The 22794-nt window shown below is 32.8% G+C and overlaps 1 protein-coding gene across 1 annotated transcript in view; it reads right to left on the bottom strand.

Moving 5' to 3' along the window:
- Positions 1 to 1780: 1780 nt before the first annotated feature.
- The window catches only part of LOC118188766 (uncharacterized), a 34810-nt gene continuing 13796 nt past the window's right edge, over positions 1781 to 22794 (bottom strand). Inside the window, exons 2-5 of the mRNA XM_085814111.1 lie at positions 11308 to 11419; positions 8373 to 8521; positions 3039 to 3210; positions 1781 to 2247 (exon numbers count right to left, since the gene is read on the bottom strand). Of these exons, the coding sequence (XP_085670237.1) occupies positions 2016 to 2247; positions 3039 to 3210; positions 8373 to 8521; positions 11308 to 11419 (665 nt within the window). The 3' untranslated portion in view covers positions 1781 to 2015. The remainder of the gene's footprint in view (positions 2248 to 3038; positions 3211 to 8372; positions 8522 to 11307; positions 11420 to 22794) is intronic.

Below are 22794 nucleotides of genomic sequence, written 5' to 3'. Positions count from 1 at the left end.
TGTAATCGTGCTACCAAATTGGTAGCACGATCTTTTTCTGATGTAATTTAGCTTTCGATTTAACTTGTGCTGATTCATGATACTTGGATCATGATCATTTTAGATTTATGTTATTGTATACGATCCAATTTTCATCATGAGAGATAATTCATTTCAAAAAAAGGTAGAGAGCATTACCTTGGAAATGCGTATAACAAAATATTGATTCCGTGCGTCCTTTTGTCAAGGAAACTTCGTTCAATTCATGTGGAAGCCATATTATAGAGATTCTTAAGGAGTTGAAGACATCTTATGTGATTTTCAGTTGCTGTATCTGATAGATTTAACCTTTTAGTACTCTCTCGTATAGTTATAAAAAGATTCGTTCAATTATGGTTTTAATTTTGTCATCATCAACATCATCAGAAGGTCGATGTAAACGTTGGCCAATTTCAAGTTAAAAATCTCCAGAATGACATTATATAAACCAATTTTGATATATGCTTTCCATTAAGCAATAACCACCATAAACTTTACATATCTCATAATGAGCCTCAGCCGCTTTATTGCCTTTACGAAAATTAATTAAAATATGTCCAAAATGTTTATTTTTGCAATCTAGGTCAAAACTGACAGTAAACTGAACGGTCTAATAACAAAATGAACACAAAGCTATCTATTTGTTCAAACCGAAATTAATGTGTCATTTGCAGAAAAACTGGAGTATTTCAGCAATATTTCCCCGTACATTGTTTTCACCATGTTCATATTTTTTTAATCTACTGATAACGGTCTCTTTACCCTAAAAACCAAATGCTGTGATTTCCAACCATGTTGTTATCTTTCCTGTACTAATCCATACATTCACTTCAATTTACTATTTCTCTTAAGGTATATTTTAATTTTATAACAGTTATTTTAATTTGGAAAGTCTTTCCTAACAATTCTTGTTGCCTCTTATAAATCCCTACAAGAATGAGTTTTAGAATCGCGGTGAATTCAAGTGAGTTAGAAGAAGTATTTAAGGAATGTTCAACTGACTTCGAGACACGGCTAAGAATTCTAGTAGCCCGTGTTTGACTAGTAGCCCGTGGGCTAAGTCTCTTTTGAAGCTATTCTGCTCGGCCGCATTATTACGTGATATTACTTCTGATATTCGCTAGCTAGTTTAAATTTAGGACCAACTACGTTAGATACTTGTCTTTAGCTTCGGCTAAGTCTCCCTTTTAGTTAGTTATAATTTAGTTTCTTATTTCTTAATCTGAATTAAAGCTCGAGTAGAGGCTTTGTTGTAAGCCCGAAAAAGGGACCGACAGTTATTCTTACTTGAGTGAAATAAAGGGTACTTTAACCCTTCTAGAGTGTACATCTTTAATTATTTGAAAATTAGGCTGTAAGTCACTACACATTTCAATAGGTTCCTCAACAGTTATCTTAGACAAAAGAAATGAGGAACTCTACATGGGAATAATAGTAACGGAATAAAAATAATTAATGTAAAGGAAGATTATTATAGGCATAATTATAGCATTTTTGGCTAAAATATAATATTTCCAAATACTTGAACGCGCGCTTTTTTTTTCTAATTACAGTTAGAGGTTATATTTTAAACATTTGATATTCAAAATGAATATATTACAATACAAGACTAATGTTCTTATAAAAAAAAAGTCTTGAATTTTCACATATGATTAACTGTATTATTTCAAACTATATCATTGGTATTATAATGATAATCCAGTAACTAGCATTTTCATGCATAGAAAAAAAAAGTAAAAACAAAAGGTACTGAAATAAAATATTTCTACTGAAGTCAAATTTATTGAAACTTAACTATATGTTTGATTTAAATTTTCTAAAATCTAAAACATTTCATTATATTTTAAAAACATATCATTATGTTTTAAAACAACGTCCCTAACAATATTAAAACTTTTCTTTTACCTTCCTTAGTAAATAATAAAACACATTTGTCACATCCTGCATTTAGGTAAATATCAAAGTTCTTGGTTTATACATAGACCGGAACTTTATTTCTAGGGATGTTCGAAGTGGAAGGTTTCTCTCATCATCTCCCTTTCTTCTTTGGTTTGAGTCTTTCTAACGAATTTAGTGAAAGAGTTTTGCAGTTCCAAAATGTCATGTTCTCCACATAGGTATCGAAAGTAGTCCGATTTGCGTAAAAGTTTAAGCATCACATGGCGAGCTTCAGGACTGCAAGAATCATGAATTTCCTTCAACAACCAGTGGACGGCTAGAGATGTTTTTCTGCAAAGAAATATCATGCAAAAGTGAATAGAATATAATTAGGAAATATGGCTAACACAGTACATAATCTTTCAAAGATTTAAGTACCTATCAAAGAGCAATACCTTTGCATTTGTTGTCGATTATAGATAATTGAGATAAATTGGTCTCTGTGAAGAAAGTAAAATTCTCATACATTACACAACTAAATAACACCATTTAAAAATACGTTATTCTAATACAGACAAAAACCATGTGAAAAACATGTGAGCTGAGTATCTCTTCAAGTGAATTTAAATGTGTACATATATATGTGAGTTGTTTAGTGTTCTCAAGCTGAACGAGCTGATAATTATTGCTCACATTTTAAGTTTATGAAATTAAACTGAGTTTGCAATAAATTTAAAAGTGTTCTGCAGTGGGACAAGCAAAAGCGAAGAAGAATTTTGGGTCATTTGGCTTAGATTCATAAATCAGATGTTTTGGAATCTTATGTGAATGAAAAAAGTTAAAACTTGTGTGTTTACGTAGCTGCGGTTTGCATTAACTACTTGTATTTATAATTATCAACCTATAAAAGATAGCAAAAGATTTTTAAAATAATTAGAATAATAATTAGACTTATTATGAAACAAAATTATGCAATTTATATGCCGATAATGATTGTTTTGCTGCATGTAAAGGAGGAAGTCTGTCTTAACAGGAGCAGGTTCTCTAAATTAGCAAATCGAAGCTTAAAATTCTAACCTATGAAATTTGTTTTACTTATTTATTTTATATTTAACATAAAAGTGTGTGAGTGAAACTCTTACAAGCATTCTCGATTTTCCGCTTTTTCATGATCACTTCTTTCCTGGAATGGACTTTCAGTTGAAGCTTCTGTCTTCTCTCTATAAGCATTATATGTATCATTGGCTTCTTCCAAGTAGAAGGAAAAATAATCATCCACTACTTTCCTTATGCACTCATCGTTGGCAGCGTAATCTACACGAAAAGGTGAAATAAAAGAATGAACCCAACAAGCACTGAAATTACCAAAAACATAACAACATACAACAAGATTTTAAAATAGGATATAGCGTGTTAAAAATTATTTTATATAATTTTTCGCTCCAAAATAAGTAATTTTAAAATGCAGGCTATAAAATCCAAAGAGATAAATAAGAAGATAATTTTAAGCTGTTTATTTTGTACCAAACTGACTAAGTTATAGAATTACGAACTTTATTTTCTAGTTTTAATATTTTGCAGATACTTATGAAAATTATTATTTAGATAGGTTGGTGAATTATGCTATGAATTATATTATTTACAGACTATTATTAATAGACTAGATTAAAGATATAATAAAAACTATGCACATTGGTTTTAAATTGCTTAGTTTGGCAAGAAATGCATAAATGTAATTCAAAAATTGAATATAAAGAATCGAAAGTTAAATGTGAAGAATTTCTTTTTTGTCTAATGGCAGCTCCAATGAGAACTGGTAATTTACCAGACTTCATACATGATAACGAACGAAGTTTTAGGGTTGTTATTAATTTTTACTTCCTTGAAGGAAGTAAAGGAAGAATTGTAATTTCGAAAAATTTCAGATATCATATTTCAACGAAAATACCTATTTTGCCTACTTTCGAATTGATGTGAACAATTTATTTTTGAGTGACACATTTATACGTACGGATATACGAAGGAAATCTATTTTTTCGAAAACACAGATTGTAAAATGGAATCAGAAGGGACCTTTTCGGGGCGTCTGTACATGCATATGTACGTAGGTAGGTATCTGGCATAACTCAAAAATGATTAGCTGCAAAGTGTTGAAATTTTGTATATAGGACTGCTACAACATATAGTATTGCACCTAGACATTTTGTTGCAATCGGCTTCCCAAAATGTACACATATCCACCCAACCTTTTGCTGGCTTGGTGAGGTCTGATTTTTACTCTTAAATTTTGGTAAATTGTGCATTTTGTGATTTGAAAGTGGTTGAATTTTGTTGTTCTTACGTTCCGGTTAAGGGTTTTATACATTTACTTAATCTGCATGCAGTTGTTTTCGAATTATCAACAATTTAGAAGTGGCGCTAGGCCTAACGGGGCCGCCATTTGTTTGAGACTCTTAGTAAAATAGTGAATTAAGTTAGTTTTGTGCATCAACTTTATTGCTGTTCTACCCAGTGGGACAAGCAAAAGTTAACTTTCAGTTTTGTGAACGGAAAATGTGGACTTCCTGTCTGTTGGCCGAACTGCCTACTTTAACGTAGAATCTCTAATTTAAAATGTAAAAAAATAACTGTATTTAATCGTCTTTTTAACTTTGATTTTATTCAAAGCTAGTCTGTTGTAGAGAAATTTATAATGGGGGTCTAGAAAAGTGTCGTTGGCCACTTATTTCAATTTACACTAAACATTAAAACACCTCTCCAGGATATTTTCCCAGGTATTAAGAGGTATTCCGAAGTCTGTCTTTTTTTACTAAAACGGTTTTAATTTTAAACTCCAAAAACGCAAAAATTATCAACAAAATATTCCATACCACTCTTTAATGAAACATTTTCACAAAAAAAAAATATATATACCGAAGTGGGAGTAATATTACTCAAAATACAATCGCCATTTCGTCCATAGAAACGTCAAGAAAATGTAAATTCATAGAAGGTTCAAAAAGTTAGTAAACGACCTTTTTTGATTGTAGAAAGGATAAAAAAACTGGAAGGCAAATTAAGCACGATCAACAGCATCCAAAACGATCGACGTCAAACGATCGATGTCAAAAACTATCGACTCAAGTTTATCTTTATTTCTATCTCTACATAAAATAAAAGAAAGAGTCTGTGTGTCTTTCGTTCGTGTTGCGCGTAAGGTAGTAGAGCCAGGGATACGAAATGTGGTATATAGGTGCATCTAGAGAAGAGCCAATGCATCTCGAAGCGATTTTTTCAAAATTAGAATCAATTTTTTTTTAAATTTTATTTTTTTTTTTTTTTTTTGGATTTTATCGCATCATTTTGAATCGTTTCATTCTTTTAGAAATGTAGTTTTGGGAACCGTTTTTCATTCAATTGTATGCAGGCCTGCTTGCTGTTGATAATCAGCACTGTTGCCACTTGGAGAAATGAGGGCGATCACTCTGTGCAGTTTTTAAATTTAATGTTTCTCTTGGATACTGGACGTTCGTTAAGAGAAGGCAACGGGAAGTTGGTTAATTTATTGATTAGGATAATTAATATTTGTATTAGGGAATATTGCTTATTTTGCTGTTATTTTGTTATATGTAATAATTTTTTTTTATGAAGTTGTTCTGCAAAGTAAAATTCTGCGCAGTTTTTAAAATTTAACGTTCGGTATTCCCCTCAGGCATTTTTTCGGTACATATAAAAGCCAGACGAAGACTGGCAGCGTAATTCTAACGTAAGAGGAATTAAGTTAAGAAACGATTGAATACGTATTCTCGTTATTTATTCTCTATAATTTTTATAATTACTGTGGTACAATTAAGCGTACCACAGAGATTGTTTTAATTTTCTAATTGTTATTTTAATTTTGAAACCCTTTCCTTTAAATTCTTGCTTTCTACCTACAACTCCCTGCCGGAATGAGATTTCAGTATCGCGTTTTATGTAAATCAAGCAGAACCAGTATTTATGGGGGAAGTTCATTCTCTTCCGTAAAAGAGCTCAGAAGTTAGTAGAAGGTTAGTACGAGCCACGTAATTACTTTAAACCTATCTTATTACGAACGCCGTAGTTTTACGTGCCGTGTAGTATTTGCAGGTGAGGTTTAATTACGGACAATCTCGTTTACTTATATTTGAATAACTTAGGCTTAAGTTTAACTAGCTAGAATTAGTTTTCTTTTGTCTTAAGTTAAAACCCAAGTGGGGGTTTTCCTGTAAGCCCGAGAAGGTGCCATCTGTCAATGTATCTTTGAATGAATAAAAGGGCATTTTAACGCATCTTTGTTCTTATATTTTATACTTTCGAGGAAACTAGTGAATTGTCGCTAGACACTCCTATAAAAGTTCTTGTGGCCAAGAACACGTAAATTAACTAGAACTCTATCGTACAAAAGAAGGAGATTAAAAACGAAATCAGTAACTCGGGATGCAGTGGGCTATATCTATTATTATGAAGGAAAAAAAATCTGATGTGTACAGCACATGACTTTCTTGTACGGAATATTAAATCAAGCGCATTTTTTCTTGCATTTCATTTAAACTTATTGGATTGAATTAAATCTATTTCGCCGACAGCGCATAAACCATCACAGAATAAATCCATCACAGCTCTCTATTTAAAATTCATTGTATTTCTTTACAATAGCGACACTCTGGCGCTAGGTTCATTTAACAGCGTTACATTTCAGTCATTTTATAACTCGGAATGCAAAAATTTATATCATCTGAAAAATTATCAAATCATTGCCACATGTTCTATTCAAATATTATAACAAATCTAAATCGATTAAGAAAAAAAAAAAAAAAAAAAAAGAAAAAAAAAAAAAAAAAGAAACTGTTCTTCACGGACGGTTCAATATTTCTCATTCAATTAATTCAGTTCTCACTTCACGACAAGGCAAAAGAACATAAAAACTCAAAATATTTATATTAAAAATTACGAAATAAATCTTAAACACTTATTTCCTAGAATAAATTCCAGACTGAATTAAGTGTGATTTAATTCGCAATTAGAAAAGAAGGCATTATCTTTGTTTTTGCGAAGCTTAGGTTCTCTAGATTGGCAACATATGCACTATTCTTCTAAGTTTCAAATGTAAACAAATATGGCCACCATGGCAAAAATAATTAGGCTTAGCCGCACTTAAACAACTTTTAAATTGTTGATAATTCTACAAATATTGCATGCAGCTTTACTACAGGCATAAAAATCTCAACCGGAAGATAAGAACAACATAATTCAATCATTTTTAAAGCAACAAATACGCAATTTTTTAAGGAAATAAGAATAAAGAAACTGAGATCACCGAGAAACAGAGCTGATATATATATGTCATAATAAGAGCAAAAGGAAAGAACGGAACACTGTAGATGCGTGATTAGACCCATATTGAAGAAGAATTTGATTGCGTAGTATGCTACTAATGCTAACTTGGTAATATCTAAAGAACTTGGCAGTCGAAGCAGTTTTAATTCCATTTTTATTTCCAATTGGTATTTGTGGCCACAATCACTTGGCACTCTAGTCGTGCCTTTCCACAGAAGATTTACATTTTTGATATTGTTGAGATAGAAAGCAGGCCAGCGAAATTACATCTTAGCAGAGTAGAGGGCAAAAGCTGAAGTGCGTAGTTATGAAAGATGGAAGCACGCGAAGAGAAAAGTTTCGGTTTACAATTCGGTGATTGGTTGTCAAGAGGCATCTGGTATTAACGGTTACGTAAGATCGCATGATTAATCTGAATGACGCAATGCAGATAAGTTAATACTATTTTAGAATAGAGAGGAAGAATTAATGTTTTATAGTTTAATCTATAATTTTGATTCATATATTTTTATCTTAAATTAATAACTGTAATGTTTTCAGTTATTCCAACACATCGTGGGCGAATGGTGAGGCTATTCCATTACACGTTCTGGCAGATGGTTGACGAAGCTGGGATGATTGAAGTACGGAGAAAAATGACGACTCAGGACTTTTCACTTTTAACAGCAAGCATATCTTTATTTTAATTTATAGCAGATGACTTTTTCCAGATGAAGTTAATCAAATAACTTATTCAGTAATTGAACTATTAGATACGACTGACTTTAAACTTTAATACATCATAACGTTCTAACAAAGAAAGAGGAGCATAGCGGAAGCGTTAGCAGGACGAAGGCGAGAAGGCATCTGTCTAGGAGAACTTATGACTCAGCATTTATATGAATGGTTATGTAACAGAGTAGCTTCTAGAAAAATGTAGAAAACTTATGACGCAGCATTTATATGAGGAGGTTATGTAATAGGCGTGAATGTTCTAGCAGGTACTGGGTTAGGGGACGATCCTGAATTGCAGAAAATTAATTAAAGGTTGCTGGTTCGCAAAGAGCAAAGCCATCGTATTTTTTTTATATTTTACATATATATATATATATATTATATATCTACATATATTTATATGCATTTCTGAGAATCTGTCTTACCTTTGTGAAGGCTCGATTCTGAATCACAGAGATCGAGCAATACTCCATGCAAATTCTTATAACCATGAGGCTGGAAAAAAATTCCACGTCCTTTTTCAGCACATGTCCTGTCATAATGTCCCAGGCACTCTACGTAATCAATGTATCGTCTGAAAAAAAGAAAATAGTTATATAACAAAGAAACTGTATAAAATAATAGTTACCATAAACATGAAGAAAAAACAACTGATTCTTCAAACTTCTCTAAAATATGAAATTTGTAATGATGTTATACACTTGTGTAAATGTTTCCATGCATTTGTGTTGTCTTGTTATGATTCTTGTTATGTTTGAGAAATTCAGATTTTTATTGCAAGGGGCTTTGTCCCTGAAGAACTATTGTTTTCGTTTTGCGATTTTGCGTCGGACTTTTATAAATCTTGGTTCACTTATCAAACTGTTGCCACTAAATGTTAGAATCCTGCATTATATTTGAAGAAATTAAATAATGAAAAATCTGCATTAAATGCACGTATATTTCTCGCATTGTCATAAAACAACGGTACGTAAACATCGAATTTTGAATGTCTTAATCCTACTGCGAATAAGGGCATATCGAAGCCCAAATTTGAAATTTGGAATTTGTTTTATTATCGATTTCATATTTTGTAAAACTTTAACGAATTTTTGATTAACAAACTCAAGATTTTCAAAACAAAAAATGGCAACGTTGTACAGAAAAAATATTTTTATTTCCAGCGCCGGAAATTCTAATGATATATGCTCAATTTAAAACTATTCTGCGATATTGCTCTTGAGCTGAGTTTTATAGTTTATGCGCGAAGAACGTGATATTTAATAAATAAAGATAGCAAACAAAATGTAAAGTCTGGAACCTTTCAGATTCTTTTTTTAAGAATTTTTAATTTATATAAACAAATTAATGAGATTATGAAACGTATAAAACTTCCTTAATAGTTTACAATTTTCAGTAAATTTTTTATCATTTGCTTTATTAATTGATGTGTTTAAAAAGTTACAGCTAAAAATGAGGAACCTTAAGAACTGGTAAGCGAATTATAGCTTAGTTCAGTAGACAGAGAGCACAACTCAAGAAAGGTTAAATACCCTTTATTATTGAAAATAAATTTAATAGTCGACTCCTTCTGGGAGTTTACAGCAGAGCCTCTACTCGGGCATGAACTCAGGTATACTAAGAAATAAAATTTAACTAAAAAGACATAGCCGAAGTTATCAAAATTCTACTAGAGTTGGCCTTTCAACGCTAACTAACGGCGAAGCTATCAAAGGCCTCAAATACGGCCGAGCGTACAAAACAGCTTAGAGAGAGAGTAGCCTAAAAGGCGAACGCGCGCTGCTCAGAATCTCTGGCTCTCTAACGAAGTCAATAGAACTTCAAAGTTAAATACTTTCTCCTTCTTATTTGCATCTAACCGCGATTCTGAAAACAGGTTCTGGCCGGAAGTTGTAAGCTGAAAGTAAGAATGGACAAGAAAGTGGCATTACCTCAAAATTAACTGTTAGCAAACTTAGGATAAACCTTACACCCTTACCAGTTCGTTAATATTTCTGATTTAAGTGATCGGAAGAATTTTGAATTTTGTCGTCTTTGACAACAAAATGAATAATGAGTTAATTTATGGAAAAATATTGCTGTAATTTGGTGATTCTTAAAAGCACCTTGATTTTTACATATTTTTACATATATAGCCTAGTTTTGACAGCTTGTATGATTCAGAAACAGAATGTCACACCCTTAACCGTTTGCGACACAGTGTGCCCGGTCTGGACACACCTAAAAATTTCCTTCTGTACGCACAGAAAAATTGAATGAAAAAGGATTTATAGGTTACTATAGGTTACTCTGAGTCTTCTTTATTTATAGTAGATGGCAGCTCAACACAAACCAGTCCATATATTTTAGCCATGTTTATTTCTTTAAGAACCTCATTTTTCAAAGAAATCTTCCAGATTTTTTTAGGGTATAAAAGGAATGGTTTGAAAAGAAATGTCTGTGTTATTTTTTTGGCTGTATGCTAATCTCCTTATTCTATATTAGTTTTAAATTTTTACCTTGATATCTTGCCTAAAATCAAACGGCGAACCCTAGGTGTGCCCAGACCGGGCTCACCGATCATCTAGAACAACTGAGAGTCTGTATTCTTTGTTTCTCTGTATCTCATCGGTCAGTTCATTGACAGCAATGCTCATTTCAGAACTCGTTTCTAAGCTCTATTCAATCAGTGTGCCACTTTGGCACCTCCACAGAATTAAAACGATAAGCGCTATCTTCACAAAATTTTACTTGTGTACTCCTCTAGGCCTAATTGGACTGCCTACCCTTTTTTTTTTTTTTTTTTTTTTTATATCAGGACTCCGACTTTAAAAGGTTGCGTGCCGGAAAGGGTTAAACGCCTGATAATCAACTTTACGTATTTTAAGCTTACATTTTCAAGTGCGCTCTGCTCTAGATATTTCTGATGTGTTGGAAAAAAGATTTCAAAATTATTTTCTGCTTACAGATATTTATTTGGCAGTGTCTTCGAAGATAATGGAGTTATCAAAGGCTCACCCTTATGAACTGAAATCAGCGCAATTCTCCAAAACTTCAATAATGAACAGTCTTCAATAATCAACATTTCTTACAGCCTCCTTCATCGAGATATTCAGTACAGCTTAGAGTCTTCATTCATACCAGGACTCGGATTCGACGAGTCGTTAATTAGTTAATCGGATGTTCAGAGACCATTATTTGGCTTTGAATTCCTTTCGTCTTTATTTCATACTTCCCATTCAAAATGAACAAAAATCGGATACATTAATCCGTTTCCTATTTTCCGATTATTCCAAAAAATGAAGAACATTTATGAAAGAGAAAAATTATAACGTAGGTGCTTCACAACACATTCCAGTACAGATAAATTTACATACTTACGGACAGAGTTCCATGAGTTCCTCAACATCTTTAGCAATCGTCACATTTACGTTGTTACTTCGGCATACAAATGCCGGATTTTTAAAACATAGTTCATCCAAACCTAGTATACCTGTAGTAAAAGAAAGGAAGAGTATTCATAAGAGGAATGCTTTTTTTTTACATTACTTTAAAAGTACTGTCTTCTGATTACATCATAAATTATGCAAATGGGATCGTAACGAAAGTATTTATGAAAAAGGTAGAATCATCCAGTCGGGAATTAGGATCATTTTTATGCTTCCATTTCCCTCTTTAATTAAGTAACAAGCATAGTTATTACTCATCAACTATTTTGTTAAAAATCTAGAAAGTAATATTGATGCATGCCTTAGTAAATCAACAAAAGGTATGTTTTTTAAACTTTTTAAAGTGCACCATTTTTCACTTCACTTTACTACTGATAGGTCTAAGCGCTTCTGCAGAGTGTACAAAGAAATTTGCCTTGTATTTATCAGATAATAATGCATTTTGAATCCATAACAATAAACTCATAAGATTCTATGTATGTAAAATGTACTATGTACTAAGAATGTACTATGTTCATTTTTGCTTCTGACTACTTTCACATTTGAGTCCCCTTCGGATAATCTATTAATGAAACTCATATAACTAATAGTTAAAATTTTGGTTATTTATAATATTCCTTTCATGAGTACTTATTAATTAAACAGAAACGTAATAAATATTTGTCCTTAAATTATTTATTATTTAATTTTTAATCTTTGTCGATGGCAAGATCTGACGAAGTAAAATAAATTCGCTAAGTAAAATGATTTATAACAATTACTTTCTAATCTGATTTCCTCAGATTATGAAAAGATTTAAATATTAATACTTGTATTAATGTCGTTGGAGAAAAATAATTGATATTAATTGTTTATATTCAGATAAGATCAAAAATGAGATCGCAAAAATGTTCAGTTATAATAGTTCTCCCTTTAATATCTATTCAAACAGCATTTTTAAAAATAGATCGTACTACCAGCTAGTGATCTTCACAGGTGTTATCTAAAATTTAATTACATTTTTTTTTCATAACACGACTCGCACTTGAAATATTCCTGAAAACTTATAAACTTGGTCCTCCAGGAATAAAAAAGTAATCATAGAGATTCACCAGAACGTACATTTGGCCAGAACCGTTCACGCCCAACAAATCATTCTTGATAACAGTTAGGGGTGTGTTTCCAATGGAATTCGCCGTTCAGCTTAAAGAAAGGAATATTCAGCATATGTTATCTTGTCCGTGTCTTGAAACTATTGATGGACATTTTCTTTCGAGAACTGAGCGTTTTTCTAGGATTACATGTTGCAGAATGAAAACGCCCTAGCGGAAGAGGGGGGAGATTTTTAAAATTTGATCTCTGATGGCAAGAAAAACTCTTAGCTATAGTAGAACTCCTAATATACAAAGTTATAGGTAACTTCTTGTAATTCGTGTTAAATTTATAGCTTCGTAAGCGTTGAATATGGAAACACCGTGATTGTTACTCACCATTTACGGTATTATTGTAATTTGTGTTAATTATTTCTTGATTGAAGTTCACTAATAATATGTGTTATCTGAATAAAAAAGAAAAACACTAAACTAAGAATATATATTCATTGATACGTCCTGGTGATTTTTTTTTACTGTTCCAATGACAATTACTATAAAACCGCCCTTTTGGACAGGTCCAGGTTATGTAGTATGTCATGATCACAAACACATGTATAAGGAAAATCAAGTAAATAGGTAGCAAAATCAAATAGCAAAATCAAGGCTTTAAATCTTTAAGGCTTCCCCAGCGCATTATCCGGTCATGCAAGCTGACATTCTAAGAGGGAATAAACAAGTTAAAGCAATATCTTAAGATCACCCCAAATGCATCTATTCTTGGCCAGTGAGCTTTTACTCACTGGCCAAGAATAGATGCATTTGTGAATTATTTTCCATCCGCGAGGATTAATTTCAAATTTTCATGATGTTCTTGAAGATTCAGAGAATGGTCAACAACTGCGTAGACATGTTTATTGCCTTTAGCAAAAGAACTGTATAACGTCTTCTTTTAAAATAGTAAATATAATGTCAAAATTTTAAAAACATATAATAAAATCTTGACCTAGTGCAAATACATTCAAGTTTGCTTATCAAATTTTCTTTCAAATAAGTTTAAATTACATGATATAATTACAGTTATCATATATTAAAGTGATAAAAACTATATTTTACAAAAGTTTAAATAAAAAAAAAATCGCATAGCTATGTTACTTTTATACCATCTTTGAATTTAGCAACGAAAACTGCATTAAAATAAACTAAATTTCCAGAAATAATATTTGTTTATGTTCTGCAAGGTGTGAAACAAAAAAAATCGTGACTGGTCCAATAAATCATTGTATTTACAGAATCAGTTCTCCGTGAAATTATTACCTTCAAAGTAAGTCCCTTCACCATTCACACACTTCTGTATTCGGTGCTGCCATTGCTTGTAACAGTTCTGGAACGATGTTTTTGGAAAACCCTTCAAGAGATTCTCCGTTTTTGCCTGAACTTCTTCAGCTGAGGTAAAATGGGTACCCTTTAAGTAAGATTTAACTTTATGAAATAAAAAAGTCCCATGGAGCCAAAGCAGATGAATAAGGAGGATTCCCCATAACAGTAATGTTTTTGCTGGTCAGAAACTGCTCGATCGATAGGGCCGTGTGAGCGGGTGCATTGTCCTGGTTCAACAACCATCCATCACTCCACAATTGTAGCGTTTTTTTTTCACGAAATCTTTTTGGTACTTCAATGTAGTAGTATTGATTAACAGTTTGACTAGTGGCAGCCCATTCAGTCATGACGAAATTACTGGGCGCCCAAGTGGAAGTCCAGCATGTTCATCATCTTCCACACTGCCCCTTTACCCTGAAAACCGCTTATGCCATTCAAACATTCAGACAAAGTTTCATCTTCATAAGCCTCGGTTAATACTTCACAAGAAACTTGATATTCATTCGCTGTTCGGTTTTTATATTAGATAATTTTCCGGTAGAATGCAGTTGCACGTGCTCACTCAATGACGCAGTACTCCCCGCTGGAGTGATCGATTAAGACGAAACTGGCCGCGTGGATAGAGGAGGTGTGTGGCATGACGTCACCCAAACGGTTGTTGCCAACTCCACTCTGTTTTAAAGCTACACAATTAGTCTTTTTTTGTGTGTCACACCTCGTATGTTATTCCGATCTCGTCCTGTGTTTCCTGAGCCAAGTATAGTTTATCTTGCTATTAATTTATAACTGAAATTTTTAATTTATTCGTTGCCTTAAATAATATAAAGCATAAAATGTTATAAATTTTAGAAGAATTTTCATAATGTTAATTTTATTAATTAAGATACAATAACATGCCGAACAAATATTAATTTAGAAGTCAAACACAAAAATGAGCGTTATATTTTCAAACTTTCACAGGACTAGTTTCGATGGTTTCACCGAACCATCATCCTTAGCTGCAAAAGCGCAAATGAACAGGTAAGATATAATAATTAGATAAGATAAAATAAGAAAGCTTGTACAGGAGATAAGCTCTTGGCGCCATCTGTTGATGAAACACGAACTAAAACATAATTTCTTTAAAGGCTGAAAGCAAAAGATGGATTGGAACTAAGGTCCTTAACTAGAATAGAAAGGTTTTTTTGAATGTGAAGTGCCTCTAGAAAATCCAGTTCACCAATGGAAGATGTTTTTGAGTAATTTTGGCAGCAGAAAAATTGAAAGTATGATTTTCGGACCAACAATGTTGGGCAACAGAAGACTTCTGTGTTTCCTTTTTTCTAACATATGCCTCATGTTCCTTAACGCGAAGTTTTAAGGCTCTCTTAGTTTGGCCAATGTAAATGAAACCACACCTTCAAGGAATCCTATAAATACCCCAGGAATTCATATCCGGAATGGGGTCCTTGAGTATTGAACTCGGAATTTTATTGATGGGAGAATAAACGAACCGAAAGTTAAATTTCTGCAAAATACGTGCATTTTTATAGCTAATTGATGGAAAGAAGGGAATGACAACATAATTTTTATAATCTCCTAAAACAAGAGTGTGCCTTTTGGTGTGTTGAGATGAGAATTTCTTAACTGCTTGATTAATAATGTTGGGTGAAAAACCCCTGTCAATAGTTATTGCTTTTAAAAAATTTAGCTCTTCATGAAGGGATAGTTTGGAGGAGCAAACTTGAAGAGCACGGAAAACATGGGAATAAAATGAAGCTAACTTTTGTTTAGTCGGATGACATAGATACCGGGTTCGGTAAAACCATCGAAACTAGTTCTGTGAAAATTTGAAAATATAACGCTGATTTTTGTTTTTTGACTTCTAAAAAAAAGTTAATTTTATTATTTTATGTCAATAAAAATGAATTTCATGCTTTAAATTTAGTTTATTATTAATATATCATGCATTTGTTTTGCGAAAATAATAACGATTTGTTTCCTTAATTCTGATAAAAAAGTAAATGAATTAAAGAACAATTTCTGTTTAATTTTAGGCTCTACCTGATTAAAGTTCAATGCCATTTCTTAATTTTATCAAAGAAGCCACATTTTATATTTTATTTTATAGAAATAATTTTTTAACCCTATAACCTTTGCTGAAATGAAATTAATAATAAAATGAAAATTCCCTCAGTTTCGTTAGAATAAACACACATTCGAATTGCGGGGGGGGGGTAGGGAAGCCAACCAGATTTCCAAATTTTTGATAGGCTCTTTGTTGCTATTTTTGATAGCTCTTGGCCTACTTAGTTGGAGTATTTAGACTTTTGCTGTATACATAATATTGCTGGGCATAATCCTCACCGTTATTACTGTAAACGACATTTGTGTTTAAAAATTTTGCGATGATTTTTTTTCGGGGGGGGGGTTGAAACTCCTCTAATTCAGTCTTTCTGTTTTTACATCTTGTTGCGCCTACTCTACGGAATGATGGATTGGAATTATGAGAAATGTTATCATCCTTCTTGTCATAAAAACCTTTAGTTTATTTTCCCGAATTAAAAATAAATGTTTGTTCAGCGATTTCAAAGCGTCATACCTACTTCTAAATATTTTTTTTGTGGCTTATTTTTAATGGTATGCAGTTAACATCTTAAAACTTTACATCAAATAAACTATCAGTGAATCTCCAGATGAAAGCTACTTTGAAAAACATTTTAACGGAAACTTGATCACATATTAATTGTTGTTACACCTAAGAAGCAGCAGAACAGCAGCAGGACATTCAGTAAAAGAATAAACAGTTATTTTTTAAAAGCAGCAAAGTCCTCGCTCGTACAGATTGGGCAACATCAATTTGGGGGACAATTCCAGAAACGAACCCACACCAATGGGCAAGTGGTAAGATCGCTGAAAACTGGTTGTTTGTCCCAAGATCAGATCCCGACGAACAAACTGGCTGCATGGAAAGTTCCCATAATTTCCTTTGTGTAACTTGAGCCAATTTCCGTGAAGAAATTCTTCCCCATAGTCAAACAACCCTTGAGTTGTCCTGTATTTATCAAGTAGGCAAAGCAACTGAAGTCAGCCTCTTCCATTTTACAGTATCAATGAAAATACCTCAAAATTCCTGGATAAATAGTGTCTGCAACAGAGATCATCACTGATGGACGTCTGTTTGTTTCCCTTATGGATATTTTACTTTTGAAGGATACTATATTTATACTTGCACATTCTAGTAATATTAGGATCTTTGCTAGCTTGTCACTAATACTTTGTTCTTATCGGCTTCATAGTCGATGAGAGCAAAGCGTTAATGACAAGCTAGGCACATAGGATGATGGCAGATAGGCACATAAGGCCATCATCATCCTTATGGCACATAGGATGATAAACTAGTTGTATGTATGGTTGTATAGATGTCTGTCGCGTCAAGAGTTTTTCACAAATACTATTGCATTTTCAGAAATGTGCGCATTGAGCATTTTGAAGCGTGTGAAAAAATTAAAATTACCTACAGTACGTTAAAAAATTAATGTGGAATATATTATGTGAGTAATTCACATGTTATGAATTTTTTAAACCTTAAATAATGACCTATCTTATTTCATCTTATGTTAAACTAATAATAAGTATAGATATTTATTGTAACAATAATTGTATAGAATGAAATAAGGATCTACAGTGTCTATATATATAACTATCATTATATACGTAATATGTTACGTATATAATGATATACGTATATAGTTATATATATATAACTATCATTATATACGTAAATTTGAAGTCAATGTATTTGACTTCAAATTTACGTATATAATGATATTACACGTATTATTTCCTGAAGGTTCATTTGAGGAAAATTTTATATCATGTAATTTAAATTTTTGTAAAATGAAGCATATATGACATTGTTTACTCCCTTTTCTGTAACCCTATATTTGTGCACTTTTTTTGATTTGCTAGAGCCAAATCATCTTTCATGTTTATATATCGCAAAGTAATTACTTTGCGTTGGCTATCAAATGGCGCTACTGAAAAATAAAATTTGAACTAGGATAATAATTTCTTTCCTCAGAATCTAGAAACTGATTTCCCGTGAGATATTATTGATTTTTAAGCTTCTCTTCCCCGAATCTAAAAACGTTTCTGAGAAATTTTCCGGAAATATAAAAAATTTTCGTTAAATTTTTATTTCATGCAAAAAAACATCCAGAAGTTCTTAGAAAAGAGAACAAGAGAAGTCATCGTAATTTCAAATTCTAAGAATGAAACAAAATGTGATTTTTTTCTATAACGTAGAAAAACTTCTGTTTACAAAAAGAATATTTTTCTAATTTATTTCGACGTTTATATAGGAATATGACAAGGCTGCTGAGTTTAAGCACATAAACCTATGAGTTTGGGCACACATCAGAAGCTAATGACAATGTCTGTAAACAAAGAACTGACGATGTTTCTAGAAAAACACGCAAAAAATATTACTAAATCTTAACAAAAAAGAAGATAAAATGTTCTTGAAGAAATTATAATCAAATTAGTTGGATTAACTGCAGTTGCACCTGGCAAGGAATAATTGCATGATATAGGTATTTATGCTCAGAACGTTTACTTTCCTCTCTCTGTGTGTATATATATGTGATGCACCAGGTTTTGTCCAGAATAAAAGATTGGTGAAGAATCATAGATTAAATTATCAGACGATAAGTTTAAAAAACAGGATCCATTTATTATTATTCATCAGAAATAGCAATTACAAAATCAGATATCCGGAGTAAATAAAAAGAATTACTAATAACTTTTTGTATGAAGTTTACTGCATCGTGACATTTAAGAAAAAGCCCCCGATATTCTTTTGCGAGTCCTTTTATAGCCTCTGGAAAGGCGGAGCTTCCAAGAAATGACGTCAGCCTCGTCAGCCAATCCAGTTCGCTTTAAATATTTCCAGAACATTCTATAACTGTACGTGTAGAAAAGGCGGGAAAAGCAACTTGACTACGGGGCTGCGGATTTAATTCCACGTACTTTCAGATAAGAGAAAGTCGCCATTAAAAATGAAAAGAACATACAGTTAGAATTTTAAGTGTATTCTTGACTATGGAATTTTATTATTACATATATATATATAATAAAAAAGAAAGTATGAGTATGTGATTTTGTAGAAATATAGAATTTGTGGCTTTAATACAGGGTGTTTCGAAACTCGGCAAAAATTTAAGAGGTGACAAAGATGCCTATTAGAAGTACTTCACGAATAAAGGTGCATTCATACGTGAGTAACACATGTGAGCTGAAATCAGGCTGCGCTGCTAGCTGTTGCAAAAACCAACGTGCAAACTCGACACCTGGCGCAAAATCTGCAAGTATCAAGGTTTGCATTTTCTGTACATGGTGGGGTATAATCCTTCGTCTCGTAATTCTCGCCACCCAATTGAGTGGGGCACATTTGTGGCACGGGAAATCTCCAGCGTACCAATATCCGGACACTCTTACAGTCTTTGCAGAATGTTCTTTAAACCAGGGCTTTTCAACCGGTCCTAGGCGTACACCTGGTGGTACGCAAGAGAAAAGTAGGTGGTACGCAAAGAAGCAAAGTATTCTTTAGCTATTAAATTCAAAATTTAAAACCCGAACATCCTGATTGAGGTTTTTCTCTAACACTTGTAAATTTATGCGATCTGATCTTTGTTCAAGAGTGCTGGTGGTAGTAGTACTTTGTAGTGGTGGTACTAAAGGTTTTCAATTTTTGTTTAGATGATATGCGTTAGTCAAAAGGTTAAGAACCTTTTGAAGTCCGTACAATCCTGACACACCCTGTATCATGCATGCCGTTAACAAAGGATCTCATTTCATACAGGCACCGATGCAATTGCTGGAAGGGTTTTTCGGTCTGGCATTTGTCTTCCAGGGAAACGCTGCCTGTACAGACTTTCGGTTTTCACAGCATTCTGATTCTCAAGACCATGCATAAAATGCATGTCCGCCTTTTCCTGATTCCTGCACGTCGACATCTTTCTGAAATCCGCGCTAGAAATGACTATTGGTAAGAAAATTACCATCGCGCCTTACGCTTTCCATTACAGCGCCGTCTAGCGGTTCACCGCTTGCTTTCCGGCTATACTGTGTATGGTCAAAATTGCTTTTTTAGATATTTTCTATCACCCCTTATATTTTTACCTATTCATTTCGAAACACCCTGTATAAAGCGTGCCTAGCGTACACTCTGTAGAAAACGTACCTAGCACTAGCAAATTTTAAACATAAGTAATCATGCATCCGAACATATGAACCTCGAAGTCTGAATTTTGAATTTGTTTACTTATTTATATTCTATTTTGATCAAATTTTATGACTTTTACATTTAAAACGATTCATTAAATGAATATATATAATACCTTATAGAAGTACGGAAGAATGAAATACAAACAAAAACTGGTTTTAAGCAGAGCTTGTTTGTTACAAAGTTTTTATTGAGTAAAATGGAAGTTTTTCTTATAAATATTTTATGTTTTATTTTCTGTAGTTTTCTAACATTATTTTAGATATGTTCTTTTGCTTTTCAGAGCTTTAAAGCGTCTTTTTATTTAAAATAAAAAATATGAAACAGTTTATTTCTTTCGGTCGGATCTTCTCAACAATATTTGTATTGTTTTTGGTACGGAATTCTATTTTACAATATATATTAGCAGTACTGATTCTAGATCAAGTATCGTTTTTCTTTAGTGTTATTGAAGAGCTTAATGATAAGGACACCGCAAGGGTGCAAATTAAATAGGTAAATGAGAGTATTGCAACGGTTCAAACGAGAATGTTAGACAGAGCGTGATTTCGCTAGTGTAGCGCACGTTACTTATTTTGTCCTCTAGCTGTTAATCTTAGTAGCACGTACGCATTCTGGTCGATTAGTTAGTATAAGGCCGGTGAAAGTTTCAGAGTCAGCCTGTTAATAAATTAAATTGTGTAGTCTAGCAGTACTTTTGAATTTATTGTTAGATATCAAAACTAATGTATTCCTAAGACGCTTCTGTATGGCCATGTACAATTACGTAAAATTCTTCAATAAACTCCCAAGGTGGCCTCATGAGGCTCCTGGGAGTTGCTGCCACTAGATAGGGGAGGGCGCGGGACATATGCCTGTTTACCTCTGTTAAACATCAGGCGTCCCCGTCCTCCGTCACCTGTCACCTGTTCTCACCGCAAGTATTCTGGCGCTGTTGTAAGCACGAAGTCTCTGGATTTCTGTTGAAGTATTGTGATAAATAAAAAATCTGATGTGTACACCACATGACTTCCTTGTACGGAATATTAAATTATACGCATTTTTTTCTTGAATTTCATTTAAATTGATTGGATTGAATTAAATCTACTTCGTCGCACAGCGCATAAACCACAATAGAATAAATGCTCTCTTTAAAATTAGCTATATTTGTTTACTATAACGACACTGTGAATGCACAAAATTTATATCATTTGAAGAATTATCGCTGCCACATGTTCTATTCAAATACTATAATAAAGCTAAAACGATGTGTGAAAGAAATTAAGCAAACAAAACAGAAAAGAAATAGTTTTTCACAGACGATTTAGTATTTCTCATTCAATTAATTCAGCTCTCAGTTCGCGACAAAGCAAAAATACATAAAAACTCAAAATATCTGCATTAAAAATTACGAAGTAAATCTTAAACACTTATTTCCTCGAAAAAATTCCAGAAAGGATTAAGCATGATTTAATTCGCAATAATAAATGAAGGCGTTATTTTTGTGTTGCGAAACTTAGTCTCTCTAGATTGGCAACAAATCTAGAATTCTGCTGTTTCAAATGTAAACAAATATGTCCGCCATGTTATATAAAACTTAACCGCACTTAAACAGCTTTTAAATTGTTGGTAATTGTGCAAATATTGCTTCCAGAATTACGAGAGGCATAAAAACCTTAACCGGAAGATAAAAACAACATAATTCAATCATTTTTAAAGCAAAAAATGTACAATTTACAAACATATAAGAGTAAAGATACTGAGATCACTGAGCCGGGTAACAGAGTGGATATATATATAAATATATTTATATACGTTTGATGTTGCCGATTGCAACCAAAATACGAGGGTGCACATCTACATGTTATAGCAGTCCCTATATACAAAATTTCAACGTTCTGAGGCTACTTGTTTTTGAGTTATGCGAGATACGTACATACGCACGTACGTACATACGTTCGTACAGACGCCACGAAAAATTCTCTTCAGAATTAAATTTAAAGCAGTTTTATAATTTTTTTGGAGGAAAAGTGTCTTATATTCTGTCCTTATGCACAGATATCACGCAAAAACATCGTTAAATTGCATTCGATAGCGGTCAAAATGGATATTTTCGTTGAAATATGTTGCCTGAAACTTTTCGCGATTACAATACTTCCTTTTTACTTCGTACAAGGAAGTAGAAAGGGCTTTTTACACCCTTTCCCTGTTATATTTATCGTTACACCTGTGCGAGAATTCGCCAGGTTGAACTTTGAAATTTAGACACATTGTATGATAGCTAAAAAAGACAGATCTTATAGAACATAATGACTAATAAATTGTTTCCTTAAGCATTATTGACGCGGGTCTAGATAACACTAAAGATAAACTCAATTTCCCTGCAATGGCAAAATTTATTCTGAGGAAATCCAAGATTCCAATCCAGATTTATGAGATTAATATTCAAGTGAATGAAAATGGCAAGCTTCAAAATGCGTATGGGCTTGTACTTTGACTTGCAGTGTGAAAACTTGTATGAATTAGGGACATAATAGATGAAAGTATATGGACGTATATGAGTATACTCAAGGGCAAAATTACAGAGAAACTAAATTCCTATCATGGCCTTTGCTTTCAGAAGGACAATGAGCTCAAGCACGAATCTTGTATTGCCCATATAATGGCAACTTTATTATATAACTTGCAGTTGACAAATCGCCGATGAAATTCCCTACTTTTTAGT

This window comes from Stegodyphus dumicola, chromosome 3, assembly GCF_044657685.1.
Source record: "Stegodyphus dumicola isolate Sdum_Otavi_A_Nest chromosome 3, ASM4465768v1".
In the NCBI taxonomy this organism is placed as follows: domain Eukaryota; kingdom Metazoa; phylum Arthropoda; class Arachnida; order Araneae; family Eresidae; genus Stegodyphus; species Stegodyphus dumicola.
This window is presented reverse-complemented; position numbering and strand designations above follow the sequence as displayed.